Source organism: Cnephaeus nilssonii, assembly GCF_951640355.1.
Source record: "Cnephaeus nilssonii genome assembly, chromosome: 16".
NCBI lineage: Eukaryota > Metazoa > Chordata > Mammalia > Chiroptera > Vespertilionidae > Cnephaeus > Cnephaeus nilssonii.
Window position 1 is genome coordinate 38,437,758 of NC_137087.1, and position 17,293 is coordinate 38,455,050.

Consider the following 17,293-nt stretch of genomic DNA (forward strand, 5'->3'; position numbering starts at 1 on the left):
TTGAGAAAAAGTCTTTAACTCAATCTTAAAAGATTTTTTATAATTAATGAGACACTTCAACAACACGAGTCAATTAAGGAATATAGTTTGTATCCTCCAAAAAGGGCTACCAGTTGTATCATGATATTTTGAACAATATTGGTATGATTCAGTCAAAAAGTTAACACTGACCTGAGGTCTGCATAAAATATAAAACAAATTGAAAGCCCTGGAATGTAGTCTAAGATAAGATGGACTTACTGAACAACTGGAGAAGAGTTATAAGGTTCCATAAACAATTGTGATGAGCATAGAAGACTACATAAGCAGTATTGTATTCAGTAAAAGTGAAAAATCATTTGAAGTTATGAAAAAGATAAGTCTTGAGCTAACCCCTTGAAGGAAATAATTTGGATTGGTAGAGGGAAGAAATGATACAAGTACAGATATTAAAATGAACATGATGGTTAATCGTGACAGTAAAAAAAAAAATCTTAAAATTATGATAATACATATATATTAGGTGTTATTTAGAAATAACCTTTACATGTACTAACTCACATGAAAAGATTTTTTTAAGCTCAGAAATGAGATAGATTGTGGACAGTAGGTAGTACTGTGTGTTACTGAAGAGCATTAGGAAGACTTTTACCTCCGTGAGCATATTTGTTAGGGAATGTGACATCAGCAGTATTTAGGGTTTTCTCTTTAACACTTTGCTGTTACTTTTCCTTTTGTTCTCTTATTACTATGAGGTAAATCAGATTAAGGAATCACAACTATTCTCTTTATTGTTGAAAGTATTACATATGTCCCTTTTTTCCCCCGTTGCCCTTTCACCCTCCTCCCCGAAAGCCTTCTCCACCCTATTGTCTATGACTATGGGTTATGCATATACACATATGAGTTCATTGGTTGATCTCCCCACCCCTACCCCCACCCTCCACTTTCCACCATGCCTGCCTTCTTCCCTCTGAGGTTTGACTGTTTGTTCAACGTTTCTAGGTCTCTGGGTCTATTTTTGTTCATCAGTTTATGTTGTTCATTAGATTCCACATATGAGTGAGATCATGTGATACTTATCTTTCTCTGACTGGCTTATTTTGCTTAGCATAATGCTCTGTAGGTCCATTCGTGCTGTTGCAAACAGAGTTTTTTTCTTTTTTACAGCTGCATAGTATTCCATTGTATAGATGTACCAAAGCGTTTTAATCCACTCATCTGCTAAAACTCTTAGCCTTTCAGCATTGGTGAAATGTACTTAGGCCATTTTCAAATCTTAGCTATTGTAAATTGCACTGCTATGAACATAGGAGTGCATATATTCTTTCTGATGGGTGTTTCTGAATTCTTGGGATAGATGCCTAGAAGTGGGATCACTGGGTCAAATGGTAGTTCCATTTTTAATTTTTTGAGGATACTCCAATTGTTTTCCACAGAGGCTGCACTAGTTTGCATTCCCACCAGCAGTGTACTAGGGTTCCCTTTTCTCCACATCCTCGCCAGCACTTGTCGTTTGTTGATTTGTTGATAGCCATTCTAACAGGTGTGAGGTGGTATCTCATTGTCATTTTGATTTACATCTCTCAGATGATTAGTGACTTTGAGCATTTTTTCATATGACTTTTGGCCTTCTGTTTGTCCATTTTGGAGATATTCCCATTTATTTTTTCATGAACAAGTCATAGTTTCAATCTCTCTTAATTGTGAGGAACTTAAATAGGAACTTCACTTACATTTTTTTTTTAATATTTTATTGATTTTTTACAGAGAGGAAGAGAGAGGGATAGAGAGTTAGAAACATCGATGAGAGAGAAACATCGATCAGCTGCCTCCTGCACACCCCCTACTGGGGGTGTGCCCGCAACCAAGGTACATGCCCTTGACCGGAATCGAACCTGGGACCCTTGAGTCCGCAGGCCGACGCTCTGTCCACTGAGCCAAACCGGTTTCGGCCTTCACTTACATTTTTATTGAAAAGACAATAGGCTGAAGACCTTTCAAGCACTGATGCATTTAATCCTTGCAACAATCTTGTGTCATAGATACTACCAATTACTCCTCATTTACAGGTTCAAAGAGTTTACATGTCCAGAACCACACAGCAAGAAAAAGCATTAAGACTGTCCCTGCCCTAGCCATTTGGCTCAGTGGATAGAGCATCGGCCTGCGGACTGAAGGGTCCCAGGTTCAATTTTGGTCATGGGCACATGCCCAGGTTGCGGGCTCGGTCCCCAATAGGGGATTTGCAGGAGGCAGCCAATCAATGATTCTCATCATTGATGTTTCTATCTTTCTCCCTCTCCCTTCCTCTCTGAAATTTAAAAAAAAAAAAAGTTACTTTTTTTTAAAAAAAAAGACTCCTGTTCCTAATCTTGGGCTCCTTAAGTGAAATCTGGTTGCAAAGGCAGTTGGAACGTTTTATTCTGGAACAATGGAACCTTAATATTCAACCTAGTTCCACTTTTGCATTTAGTATAAAGACAATGCCCATAAGCATTGTCCATTCTTAATTACACTAAATTATCACTAAGAAAATTATTAGTTCATCACTGTTCCAACTTTTCATTTGAAAGTAGGGTTCTAATAGGCAGTGCTTTAAAAGATCAGGCTTTAATTAAAACTCTTAGCCTTTCAGCATTGGTGAACTGTAGACCTAACTGGATACGAAGATCTAGCTTGTAGCTCTTTAGCAGAAAAACAAAAAAAAACTTTTCTCTAAACCTCCAACCCCGTAGGCCTTTATTTTATATGTGGATAACAAATTCTTAGAGAAGGCATTCTATAATTCCTGAATCTCACTCCAAAATTGAAGTGTTAACTGTTTTTGCCCTTGCTGGTGTGGTCCAGTTGGTTGGAGTGTTGTCCTGTGCACTGAAGGGTCATGGGTTTGATTGCTGGTCAGGGCACATACCCAAGTTGCAGGTTCCATCCCTGGTCAGGGTGTATATGGGAGGCAAACGATTGATGTTTCTCTCTCTCTTCTTCTCCCTCTCTCTTCATCTCTCCGCACCTCCCTCCCCCTTTCCTCCTCCCTCCCCTTCTTCCTTCTCTCTAAATCAGTAAAAACATACCCTTGGGTAAGGATTTAAAATAATAATAATCTGCTTGTATTTTATTTTATTTTATTTATTAATTATAATTTACATTCAGTGTTATTTTTATATGTTTCAGGTGTACAGCATAGTGGCTAGACGATCATATACTTTAGAGAGTGGTGTTCCCACCCACTCTGACATTTTCAGTACCCACCTGGCACCATACATAGTTATTGCAATATTACTGACTATATTCCCTATGCTGTACTTTACATCCCCATGACTATTTTGTAACTACCAATTTGTACCCTTTTTAACATATTTTTATTGATTTCAGAGAGAGGAAGGGAGAGGGAGAGAAATAAACATCAATGATGAGAGAGAATCATTGATCAGCGCCCCCCACCCCCCCAAATACACACATCCCCCATTGTGGATTGAGGCTGCAACCCAACAGTGACCTAGTTCATAGGTCAAAGCTCAACCACTGAGCCACGCCTAACAGGCCCAATTTATACTTCTTAATCCCTTTACCTTTTTCACCCAGTCCTTCTCCCTCCTCCCCTCTGGCAGCCATCAGACTGTATTGTTATCTCTAAGTCTGTTTCAAAAAAAATAATGTTTTTAAATCTTCCAGCATAGAACCAGAATGTACATGATCATACACAAAGTTTGCTGGTTTTCTATTGACCAAAGTTAAATGAGCCTCATTGCTTAATTCATCTTTTCATTTATTGCCCTTGAGTCTTGACAGTAGTAGGTAGTGTACTACAGGTGTTAACACTATTCTATTTTCTTTACAGCATTTATATTTGCCCCCTTGTTTGATTTGGTTGTCTCTCACCTCCAGAAGACATCCATTTAGCTCACCACTTAAACCCCAGTACCAAGGCCTGTGTCTGGCACATAATCAGAGTTTAGTTGAATGAATGCATGCATGCATGCAAGTGTGCCTGCATGGTGACCCTTAGCTTGAGCAAAAAGCCTCTCTCTGCTTTAGCTGTAACAGGTGGGATAATAGGGCTTTGCTCATTGCCCTATTTCCTTTTTTGTTTCCTCATTTTTAGACAACTGGTTGTAAGGTTTTAACTGCTATCTATGAAGAACAAACATATCTGAATATTCACTCTGCTTTGTGGGTTTTTTTTTAATTTATTGTTAATTTAATTAATTTTATTTAATTGTTTAAGGTATTACAAATAGTTGTACATGTCTCCTTTTTTTACCCCCATTGACCTCCCCCACACCCCTCCTCCCCCCGCTCCTCCCCCATCACTTGCCTCCCCCCCGCCCCCCCCCCCGTGTCTTGCATCCATTGATTGTGCTTATATGGATGCATACAAGTCCTTCGGTTGATCTCTTACCCTCCCCTGCCTTCCCGCTGTAGTTTGACAGTCTGTTCGATGCTTTTTTGCCTCTGTCTATTTTTGTTCAACAGTTTATAATCTTTATATTCCACAAATGAGTGAGATTATCTGGTGTTTATCTTTCACTGACTGGCTTATTTCACTTAGCATAGTGCTCTCCAGTTCCATCCATGCTGTTGCCAATGGTAAGAATTCCTTCTTTTTTACAGCAGCGTAGTATTCCATTGTATAGATGTACCACAGTTTTTTAATCCACTCATCTGCTGATGGGCATTTGGGCTGTTTCCAAACCTTAGCTATGGTGAATTGTGCTGCTATGAACATAGGAGTGCATATATCCTTTCTGATTGGTGTTTTGTTTTCTTGGGATATATTCCTAGAAGTGGTATTACTGGGTCAAATGGCAGTTCCATTTTTAATTTTTTGAGGAAACTCCATACTGTTCTCCACAGTGGCTGCACCAGTCTGTATTCCCACAGCAGTGAAGGAAGGTTCCTTTTTCTCTGCATCCTCTGCAGCACTTGTTGATTTGTTGATGATAGCCATTCTGGCAGGTGTGAGATGGTACCTCATTGTTTTGATTTGCATCTCTCGGATGATTAGTGACTTTGAGCATGTTTTCATACGTCTCTTGGCTTTCTGTATGTCCTCTTTGGAAAAGTGTCTACTAGTATTTAGGTCCTTTGCCCATTTTTTGATTGGATTGTTTATCTTCCTTTTGTTAAGTTGCTTTGTGTTTTAAACCCTAAATTCTAAACAGAATACATAACCCAGCAAATGAATTTTCAAATGTGTTTGCTAACACTTTGAGAGTATTTAAATCACATTCAGTTATAACTTTAAAAGTGATCATTATATTGAAAATAATAAAGTGGTATAAAAAATGGAATGTCCTAGAAAAGCATTATAGATAAAGATGGTCTCTTGGCTAATCTACTGGCTGATCTGCCAGTATTGAATTAGGTTTATGAAATATTGTGAGCCAGACTCTTTCATTTTAGAGCAACTCAAGACAATCACCCTTTACATGCAAGATGTGAAGTTGCTAAGTTTCTACCCGGAGACACTGAAGAGTATCAGGTACTGATGCCATGGTTTTTGACCATTTGGAAGAGGCTAGCCTCCTACCCTTTAATATTATATCTTAGAGAACTTAACCAAGTGCAAGTCTGGGTTATATCCCTGACTGAAATTTTAAAGGCACCTATTTTGGTTCTCTCCACATACTTTTATAAAATATTTTTACCTGGATCGAGACTGTCTTCCAGAATTTCAACTTGCCCCGATCATTCTCAGCTTGACCTATTTCACATCTTGTAGTCCACCTAAAAAAAAGTGCTATAATAGCTGACATAAAGGGCATGTCATTTTGAAAAAAATCTCATAAGCTTTCTTTTCTGAGTAGTTTCTAGTCCTCCCTGCCTCCTTTCCTCTTCGCCTGTCCTTCTTTTTCCCTCCTTCCTATAAAAAATATAGACAGGGTCCTTTCTGATCCTTTCTTCCTCAAGTGTGATCAGAAAACCTTACGTCGAGTCCTTTACAGTAGTGTCATACTACCAGGCTGTTGGCCTCACAGGTGTTACCTGGGTGGGCTTCTGAAGTAGTCTCCCTCCTTCCCCTATTAACTGCCAAGAAGAACCCCTCAGATAAATATTTTTAATTTGTGAGCAATTGAAACTTTTGACTAAAGGGACATCATTTGAGACCTTTGAAAGAGAATTGCCAGGGAAATCACTTAGTTAAAAATAAGCTCACCAACGAAGTGGTGGCGGTGAGAGAAGTGTAAGGCTGAGTGATCAGCAGGTGGAAAGGATTCTGCTGAGAGGGGAAGTATGCAGATTCACAAATGCCAATTAATCATGTACTTCTTGCCCTCTGGCATCTACACCAATTTAGAAATAGCCCTAAGATCCAGAGGAGATGGGAAGTACTGTTTTAGTTTCATTTCCCATAAAGAGGGCACTGGAAAGTTCTAGATTGGAGAAAATGACTGGAACCTGTAGCCAAAACTCCTTACTGCAGTCCCCCAAACCTAGACCTTGGAATTGCATTTTTAGGAGAGTTAGGTGTGGAGAGCAAGCATTTAGCCAACCACCGAGATTTCACTCTCCCAGACATCACCAATGGGGAGAAAGAGCCAAAGAGCAGTGCGTTTTCAGGCTATCTCCTAAAGACAGGTCCTGCCCCTTGCCTGGCTATGCCTACCTCCTAGTAGGAAGAACAGGAAAACAGATCCTCTGCTAGAAGACAAATACGGCCGAAAATAGCCCAGACAAACCAAATCAATTAAGAGGACTCGAAGCAAGAACCAGAAGTCGCCTCCCTCCCTCCCTCCATTCAAATGCAATCAATGTGGGTCAGCCATTTTTAAAACTTGTTTAAATGTAATATGAAATCACTTGAGAGGTGCCCCCCCCCCCAACCTGAATGAGAGACAATTCTTATAAATAAATCTGGACTGATAGCTTTCCAGCTTATTTTTTAAGCTTTTTATTTCTGTATTCTTTAGACATTTAGCATTTCTTCTAAAATGAATTGAGCTGGAGCATGCCACATCCCTTCATTAGCTAAGGAAATGATTCTAGCAAATGCTGTCTGTTTCACAGGTTGTAGGCCATAAAGAAGGTCTGGATGTTATGGAGAGAGCTGATCCTTTATTCCTTTTAATTGGACTTCCTACTATTCCTGTCATGCTGATATTAGGCAAGATGATTCGCTGGGAGGATTATGTGCTTAGACTATGGCGCAAATACTCAAATAAACTACAAATTTTGAACAGTATATTTCCAGGTAAGGCCCTGAATTGTGGTGGTAACAAGCATGCCAAATTAATCTTGTGGAAGAATCCCTGTATACAAAGGTATGTTCGCTATGCTAATTTATTAGCACTAATACCCTGCATTTTTCCCCTCTAGGGATTGGCTGTCCTGTTCCTCGAATTCCAGCTGAGGCTAATCCTTTAGCAGATCATGTCTCTGCCACCCGAATTTTATGTGGAGCCCTTGTCTTTCCTACTATTGCGACTATAGTTGGTAAACTGATGTTTAGTAGTGTTAACTCTAATTTACAAAGGACAATCTTGGTAAGATGGCTTCATTATTACTTTTTTAAAGTGACTATACAAAAGAGAATGAATTGTATATTTGTTGTTGTTTTTAAAAAACCAATGAGACTATATAAATATTCTGGGGCTCCTCAATGTGATCCTCACTGTCATGTTATAGCAGTAAAATGGAAAGAGTCACAGCAGTAGCACTGGCCTTCCAGAACGGTGCTGTGGGTGACTTCTCTCCCAGGATATGCAGGAATCCTCACACCATCCTACTGCAGCAAGAGCTTCTGCTCTCTGTCAGCCTGCCGGTTCAAACCCTATCACAGATACTGTCTTGCTGAGAAACAAGTTTCTTGTCTTCTCTGTGCCTGTAGAATAAAGATAGTAATGGCAGCTACCTCAGTAAACTTACTTTAATTATGTTTCTCTAAATGTGCATTAGAAAAAGCTAATTTTCCTTTTTATTTTAGGGTGGAATTGCCTTTGTTGCCATAAAAGGAGCATTCAAGGTTTACTTCAAACAGCAGCAATATTTACGTCAGGCACACCGCAAAATTCTGAATTATCCAGAGCAAGAAGAAGCATAAAACTGTGACTTCCTGTCGTTCTGCAGTCCTCTCATCCCTATGAGCCTGTTGTGTTGTTTTGATTCCATCATTAATGCACAGTAGTGGAGACTTGTGATAAGCTGCTGCTCTCGTATTTTTAAGAAATATAATAAAGAAAGCACTTAGGGCCGGAGAACTCCTCTCAGTAATCACGGAACCTAAGGATGTGATTCGTTCTCATTATTCTGTATGTACTTCTTTTATGGCAGTCGTCTGAACCATTATATTAGCATGGGAAACCTGGCTTTGTTCATATTTTCTTCAGACAAAAATGTAAGGATCAACCCGTGCAAATATTGGAAAATGCACATGCTGTTTTATTCAAAGGCCTCTTTTGTACATGCTCATGTTCAGTGTTTCCTTAGAATTGGCAACTCAATGAAGGTACTGAGGATTTTTCTCACTGGCATAATTTGATTACATGTTGTAAACAGGAGTACATGTTAATATGAGGAAATGTAAATTAAATTAGTTATAAATAAATAACAAACCAAAAATGTATGTAAACATTTAAATGATTATCTGAACAAATGCGATTTTGTTGTTTGTTTTTTTTAACCCACGTGATGTCCTCCAAAATGTGTAGGATAAAAATTCACAGGGCTTCCAGATCACTTTTTCACTATTAAATATTATTTATATAATGTTGACATCTCAGAGTTCATAATGTAATTTTGACTCATGCAGTCTTAATTACTGTGTGTGTGTGTGTGAGAGAGAGAGAGAGAGAAAGAGAGAGAGATGTCAGGTCCTTCCATCACTGGACTAAGGTTTTTAAATCCATATTTCTAGAAATGAGAGCTGCCAGATTATAGTAGTTTGAGCACAGAGAACGATTTGCAAAAATTTCAATAAAGTTATTTTACTCTTCTCTTTCATTGATTCAGTTATTCAGGTATTTGCTGATCACCTCCCGTTTGCCCAGGCGCTATGCTGAGTGCTGTGGGATACAATGGTGAATACAACAGACTTGGTTCTATGTAGTTTACAGTCTAATTTCAACAGATAGAAAACCAACAGTGGTGAACCAAGGTGAGGCCTGGAGCTCTTTGTTTTTAGACCAGTCAGTGAGGAGATGCTTATGAAAATAAGTCTTGAGTAAATATTGAGGTCATTGGTTTTGGCTTAAGACAATTTATTATTTTAAAAACCAATACTAATGTTTTTAGATTTTAATTGCTTGTCATATTGATGAGAGTAGTATCTTAATAATCACTGTTTATCTAGTTTCATATTAATTTTTAAGAAGCAATTATTTATTTTAAGCCATTTTTAATAGTGGCCCTTTTAATGTGATTCAGCAATCTGGTTTTCAGTTATTTTCATTAATTAAAATTCAATTTTTAAAAGTTCTAAAAACCCTATTTATTTTCTTGTTTACAATAGCTTATGCATGATGATAATAAATTTCCTCTTCCTGATGAGTGGCCGCTTCTCTTTAGGAGTGTAGCAAATAGAGATTGAGCTATGTTAGACTGCAATAATGTATGTTAACTTTAGTAATTTAAAATTGGAATCTTTATAGTATGAATGTTGAGTTACAGTATGAAGTTGATGTGAATGGCTATTGAACATATAAAGTTGTCATTCTTTGGGGAGGAAGGGCATATTTGACTGACTGTGGGCCTTATTAAGAACACTGCTATAGTTCTGAAGGGGAAATAAAAATCTATGATTATATATAAAAGTGACTTAGATTACATAACTAATTATAAAATATATTGGCTTTTCTTTTATTTTTAAGGTGAAAAGACACTAGATATTTCCTGTATGATTTTGTTATGTAGAACAGCTTTTAGGCAGCCTTTACTACAGTTATATAAGCACACAGTTCCTTATTTACTACTTTAATGTCCAAAATGGGGAAGTTGCTGCTTGGACTTATTGGCATCAGGGCTTGTGAGGGTGAGAGAAACAACTGTAATCTTTTGGGGGCAGGGAAGTGGGGTTTCTAGGGCTTTGGGAGGGAATTGCAAGTGCCTGGGGACCAAGAGTGGCCTCTAGCCTTGGGATTAAACACTTAAATCTAAAGAGCCTTATTAGCTCAAGAAGTACCATGTCCTATTCTCTTTAGCAAGGTGGCCTGCACTGTCATGAAGCAACAAAAGAGCATGAGCTGACTCATGTTAGGTAGACCTGGTTCAAATGCTAATTCTGCTTTTAATAACTTGACCTTGGCCAAATGACTTAACTTTCTCTCAGCTACAGTTTTCTTCATCACTGAAATGCAAGTAATACTCATCCTCAAAAGATATTTCCAGGAGTAAGAGAAATTAAAGCAACAGGCACTTTAGGCTTGAAATAGCACCTATAGAAGCAGCCATTCTTAATTGCTAAATAGTCTGTTCACTCTCTAGGAAGAGGGAATGAAATAAAAGAAAGGCATTAAGGGACAGATTAAAGGGATGCTGTAGACTTTGGGGATAGGTGGGTATATTTTGTGTTTTTCAATTTTTTCACATTGCTTTACTATGTAATTTCTATAAATTAATGTCTTAAACCTCTTATATGAAATTCAGTGACAACTAGTAAAATTATTTTTGCAAAAATTAACTTATCTCCAAAGTGGCTGAAAATATTGTTCATCATTACATGATTATCAAATGACTGTGAAAAATATATAATTAAACTTAGTGACTTAATTAGTCACTGCCTTGCTAACTGCTGTAATTTTTTTTAAACATCTTGTTTTTAATATAGATTATCTCAATACTGGCTGGATTAGGGTAAATAAAGGATATTTCTGTTCTCTAGGTGTATTTTGTTGAACAACTGCCAAAGCATTATTAATTCTGTACCTACATAATTCTTTTTTTAAATAATAGAGACAGTAGTTAGATTTTTCTTTTAGTAAAAATCTGAATTTTTAAAGAAATTATTAGAGGAATTTGTCTTAATTTTGTAATTAGGTTAGCTTAAATGTTAAGTATGTCCTAATATTTTTTTAATATATTTTATTGATTTTTTTACAGAGAGGAAGGGAGAGGGATAGCGAGTTAGAAACATCAATGAGCTGCCTCCTGCACAGTCCCCACTGGGTATGTACCCACAACCAAGGTACATGCCCTTGACCAGAATCGAACCTGGAACCCTTCAGTCCATAGGCCGACACTCTATCCACTAAGCCAAACCGGTTAGGGCATGTTCTAATATTTTTAATGTGTCACCTCACCTATCTTCAGAGCCACGTAAACTGATTAAACAAGCAACTAGACAAAATCTGGGTAGTCTCATGCCATGGGGTATCTTAAAGTATATTTCAGTGAATTGGAAACACACACACACACAAAAACACAATTTATTTCCTGAGATACTAAGAACTTGAGTTTCATTCTAGAAGGTGAGAATCTTCTAGAATGAAGACATCAAATACAGACCTTTCCATCTATGGGGATTGTTTTGTTTCTAGGTCATTTCCTTATTAACACTAGTAGAGGAGAAACAGCAGTTGGACAGTCCTGGATGCATACTCTAGCTCAGTGGTCAGCAAACTCATTAGTCAATAGAGCCAAATATCAACAGTACAACGATTGAAATTTATTTTGAGAGCCGAAAACCAACTTCTGCACATGGGCCACGAAGTTTGAATCACACTGTACGTGCGCGCCCGCATGTGGTATTTTGTGGAAGAGCCACACTCAAGGGGCCAAAGAGCCGCATGTGGCTCGCGAGCCACAGTTTGCCGACCACTGCTCTAGCTGATACTTTAAATTAGTTGTAGTACAAGTTACTTTACCTCAGGCAAACCATCATTTTCCTTAAAAATAAAATTTATATATATAAAAGTCTAAGCAACTGTTAACAACCGAATGACCAGAACAACCGGTTGACCAGTCGCTATGATGTGCACTGACCTCAGGGGGGCAGACACTCAGCACAGGAGCTGCCCCCTGGTGGTCAGTGCGCTCCCACGGCCAGCCAACCTGCCCCTGTCCCTCCTCCCAGCTGGTAAACCTCCCGCTGTCCCTCCCCTGTCCCCCTAGCTGGTGGCAGGCCCCAGCCAGCCCGGCCCCAATCGATCAGGACTGGGTGAGAAGGCCCCGATAGGCCCTGATCGCTGGCCAGGCCTAGGGACCCCACCGATGCACAAATTTTGTGCACCAGGCCTTTATAAAATTGATTGGGAGGTAACATTTGAGGACAGTTTGATAAGCAGAGAAACTAAGTCTGTGCCAATTTAAGCAGAGGTTTGTTTGCCTATAACCCATTCTCTAGGTTGCCTCCTCTACTACCTGCTACTCCACACCCCATTGGAACTGGAGTGATGAAAGTTCTTGTTAACTTCCTGGAGCAAATACCCTGAGCAGAGGGAAGGTTTGCAGCTGAGTAGTTGTAGGATAATCAACATGTACTACTTTATCAGATATTTGTTGAGCACCTGGGCCCTGGGGTAAAATGAGGAACAAGCCTGCTTTGAGATGTTTAGTCTTAAACAGATCTACATTTTTTTAAAATATATTTTATTGATTTTTTTACAGAGAGGAAGGGAGAGGGATAGAGAGCCAGAAACATCAATGAGAGAGAAACATCGACCAGCTGCCTCCTGTACACCCCCTACTGGGGATGTGCCCGCAACCAATGTACATGCCCTTGACTGGAATCGAACCTGGGACCCCTCAGTCCGCAGACCGACGCTCTATCCACTGAGCCAAACCGGTTTCGGCAACAGATCTACATTTTACTGTGGTATTACCACCACAAGATCATTAGATACATATAGGGAGACATTTTTATTTTTTACGAAGGGAGAAAGAGATACACCAATTGGCTGCCTCCTGTATGTGCCCTGACAAGGGATAGAACCCACAACCTAGTTATGTGCCCTGACCAGGAATCAAACCCATGACCTTCCAGTGCACAGGATGCCACACGGGCCAAGGCAAGAATGGGATTTTTTTTACTTTTGTTGACTGTATTCCACAAATGAGCCAAACCCATGGGCCATCTTGGAGTATTTTGAGCCAGTAGAAGATGTGCCCTTCCTAAAGAGGACTGTCTCTGGTTTAACATCAGCAAGAACCTGTCACAGAAACAGAGAGAACGAGTCCACGGTCTTCTAATACTCATCTGTCAGTGTTCAAATGTACCTGTGTTTATCAATTCAGATCATTGTGCACCAAAAATAAGACCTGGAAAAGTGCACTATTTTAAAGTGCAAGCCTTGATGTGTTTTTGCAAAATGATCACATGTAATATGTCAGGAGAGAAATCACACGTTATTTGAACAGGGAAAATGTAACATAAGGAATGGTTGACTGGTAAGTAAGTACTAAAGGCAGAAAAAGACTTTAATAAAGAAAAGTAGGGGCAATGAAGGCTCTTGTCTCTCGGCCGAGGGAGAGGAGACAATAAGGAAACAAATGCCTAAAAGGAGGCGTCTGCCCGCCTCCCCCAAAGCCGGGATTCAGACCCTCTGGAGAGGGACTGTGAGGAGTAACAAGAACTGGACTGAGGGCAGGCTGGAGCTGGTGTGCAGGAGCCGTGCTGGTGGGGAGAGAAGCCTGAGGGTACAACTGGACATCTGCACGGGGCTGCTGGGTGCCCATACCAAATGGTCACGAAGGAGGCTGGAACGTGGAGGATGCCTCCTGACACGATAGCCTGGCAGTGTGACTGCAGGGCCCTCATTTGAAAAAGCCTGTGTCCCAAAGGAAAAATGTTTACAGGGTCCGGTTCAGCGTCACAGCGTTGGGCAGAGAAGGGTGGATTTGGAACCGAGTACACTGGCACATGTAACCAGCGCCCTCTGTAACCCATCCTAGTCAATCCAACACCCCTGCCCCACCTCCACCAAAGGGAAACATAATCTTAACCTCTTTTCAGTTAATAACTTAGAACGTACTTGGCAGTCATTTAACCCTGATATATTTGATTCACAGAAAGGGCCATCGTGATTTAATACCATACAAACAGGATGATAAATGGACCATTTTCATATATTCTGATTGGGCTGCACATTGATATGGAGGACAATTAGAAAGTATCTGTCAAAATTATTAATTCATGAACCCTCAGATCTAACTCCAGGAATTTATCTTAACATGTACTTGAGTACAGCAACATATCTATAAAGTTAATCTGTCACAGCAGTATATGTAAAAAGAAATTGGAACCAACCTAAATGTTTGTCAAATAAATAATGGTTAAATAAATAATGGTACATCCATAAAGGAATACTATGAAGCTATAAAAAATGAGAGCTGTTTACATATGTATATAAAAATATTTCTGATGTATATTGTTAAAAGGGAAAAATCAAGATGTAGTATGTTGCCACTAGTAGAGAATGGGGGTGGGGGAATGATCTAAATATTTGTTTATGCCTTTTAAAAATCTCTGGAAAGCCCTAACCGGTTTGGCTCAGTGGATAGAGCGTCGGCCTACGGACTGAGGGGTCCCGGGTTCGATTCCGGTCAAGGGCATGTACCTTGGTTGCAGGCACATCCCCAGTAGGGGGTGTGCAGGAGGCAGCTGGTCGATGTATCTCTCTCATTGATGTTTCTAACTCTCTATCCCTTTCCCTTCCTCTCTGTAAAAAATCAATAAATTAAAAAATAAAAATAAAAAACTTACAGCACTAGCCGGTTTGGCTCAGTGGATAGAGCAGCGGCCTGTGACAGCTCCGGCTGGGACCTCATACCAGCAGCACCTCGGGGAGGGCCCACATTTAATTTAATGTCCTGAGTATCTTCCCCCTAAAGGTTACTGTCGCCCCTTTGTAGCTTGGCAAACAGGCTCAGAGACTACGTCGTTTAGAGTTTCTGGTTTGCATCCTCAGAAACCAAGACGGGCTGACTGAAGGGAAGGGGTTTTAGGCAGGGAAGCTTGGAGCTCTCAGGGTGGGAGGGGCAGCTGGGGAGCCTGGGCCAGAGACAGGCAGGCCCCACAGGTGCACACTGAGTTCGTCGGACACGCAGCATCTCAGGTCCCACCCTGGACGCAGTGACTGACGCGGGACCTGCCTCTCCGCACAGCCTCGGACCTGTGCGTGCCGCCATGTGGGAAGCACCGAGCAGAGCCCTTGCTCAGAGTCCGTGGACAGTCTGTTCCCGTTAACGGGACAGGGTTGTTCACTCTGGGCTGGATTCCTCGGGGGCTGCTGTCATCCGGGAGATCTGAGACAGGCCTCTCCTGTAACCTCGATCTTGTCAAGTGGATGAATGTTAAAAAAAAAAACCTTTCCCCTCTCACACAACTTTTGAGACAAAGATGGAATGTTAAGTCAGCAGCTGGGCTCCTTTCTCTCTCTGGTGCCTTTGTCTCAGGGACCAGCTATAGGATTATTGCTCTATGAAGGGAATGATGAAGATGAAAGTTTTGTAAGGCCTTGAATCCAGATGCCAAAGAACAAAGCAAGCAGCTGGCTTTGCCAGCGCAAAGGCTCTGGAGCCGAAAATGCAAGATGTGAGCACGGGAGGAAGAAGAGCAGCCTCCCGTGCCTTCAGGCGGTGCTGCCTCTGACAAGGGACTTTTACAGGGAAGGCCCTCTTTACAGACTTTCTCCCCCACCTGGGGCCCTGCTGCTCTTGCTACCCAGGCCTATGAGATAGCAGGTCCTGCCTGCCATAGCAGGTCCAGGCTGGACTGCTATCCTTGGTCCTGAACAGTCCTGGTGCACAGCCGCAGTAATTCACAGCCTGGCTGCAAATCCGAGTCCACGGAGACATTGCAAAGAAAGGTACTAGTTGCAAAACCTTGCCCCAGATCTGCTGACTCAGTAGGTCTCTGCATTTTTAAACAAACCAAGAGCCCAGAAGAATCTGATAGTCAGCCCACGGGCTGCAATTTGGAAGTCACTCTACTGGGGCTTACCTATATCTCATAAGCCTGTGCAGTGGACACCTCTAGCTTTTCCTCCTGTTGGCATCTACCCCCCAAACTTCTGAAAATGCACCTTGGTTCTTACTATGGAAGTCACTCCTTTCCACCCTCAGGTTTGGGCAAGGCTGGCTCAGCTCCAGGCCATTCACCATTCAGTTTATCTCAACTTTCTGACCACAGTTACTGGCCCTGAGGCCACCCAATGTGAGCCAAGGATGGAGTTGGGAGGTGTGAGATGAGGCCTTTCATTATAGGCGAACTAACTCAGAAGCAGGTAACGCTGATGGTGGAGAGATACCAAGTCCAGAGGACCTTGTTTGAACCTCCGGATAAAGTGGTCTAGAAGTCAGAAATTCCCCTGGACTTTTCAGACAAAGGAGCTAATATGTTCCTTTGATTGCTTAACCTTGTTTGGTTTGGTTTCTGTGTCAGCTGCAGCCAAATAGGACTTCTATTTCCTAGGACACTGATGACTCATGCATTCTGTCCTAAGAATTCTCCTCTATGAATTCTGAACCAAGTGAGAGAAGCAGAGGAGCTGGGGCCAGAGAGAGAACAAGTAACAGAAGCCGAGGTTACCAGGGAGAAATCAGAATGACCGTAATTTGGACACTTTTTAAATAATCAGTTACCAAGGATGAAACCTCAACCAACCATGGGCTAAAGATCACTAAACCGAAGTAGAGTCAAAAGCAATGGTATCCTACGTTGATGTCACCAAGGCGTTCTCAGATTTTGCTTTTATCCTCTATCTCAATGACGTGTTACTTCTGCGCTGTCCTTTGCTTTATGCTACCCGGTTTCCATGGCTGGTCTCACCGCAGCTTTGTCTGACCTTTCCAATGTTTGTCCTCTCTGAGGAGCTGGGGCAGCACGAACCCCTTCATCGGCATGCTGGGCTCACTGTTCACGCCCTGCCCTGGCTCTGTGAGCGTACAGGTATGATATTCACACTCCCAGGAGTACTAAACCCATAACGAAAACTACCGAAAGGTCAAAAGGTCCCAGGACCTCCGGGAATAACTCACAGGGGCATCAGTTCAGAACATCGTTTCTTCCCGTAAGAGGCACAGGTGGGAGTCGGGAAGCATGACCGAAACGCCTGCACCCTCTCCCTGTGGTTTTGCGAGTACCCCGGTCTGGCTAGGGCAGGAAAAAGTTCTAATTAGCGGGCGCTGAAGTGGGTTAATGTTTGCATGACAGGAGAAGGGAGGCTTGCCTGGCAGAGATTCCAGGACAGAGGTAATTAGACAGGAGGCCAAGGCCCAGATGAGGGACCTCTGGGGAGATCTGAAAAGCCCGGGGAAGACATAAAAGGAAGCTATTTTTAGAGAGGCCAGATCGGATTGCAGGACAAGCAGATCCAGGCCTCTGGGAATGGTCATTAGAAACGGCTTGCAAGCCAGTGAGCCCAGGGAAAAAGAGTTT

At 41.2% G+C, this 17,293-nt stretch overlaps 1 protein-coding gene across 2 annotated transcripts in view; it reads left to right on the plus strand.

The window, feature by feature from the left end:
* MARCHF5 (membrane associated ring-CH-type finger 5) overlaps positions 1–10,754 on the plus strand; it is a 48,339-nt gene extending 37,585 nt beyond the window's left edge. Inside the window, exons 4-6 of one of the 2 annotated variants that reach the window (XM_079793472.1) lie at positions 6,991–7,174; positions 7,300–7,466; positions 7,907–10,750. In XM_079793472.1, the coding sequence (XP_079649598.1) occupies positions 6,991–7,174; positions 7,300–7,466; positions 7,907–8,023 (468 nt within the window). In that variant the 3' untranslated portion in view covers positions 8,024–10,750. Of the gene's footprint in view, positions 1–6,990; positions 7,175–7,299; positions 7,467–7,906 lie in introns of both variants that reach the window. The other variant, XM_079793473.1, reaches the window with a different exon arrangement.
* The last annotated feature ends 6,539 nt before the right edge of the window (positions 10,755–17,293 follow it).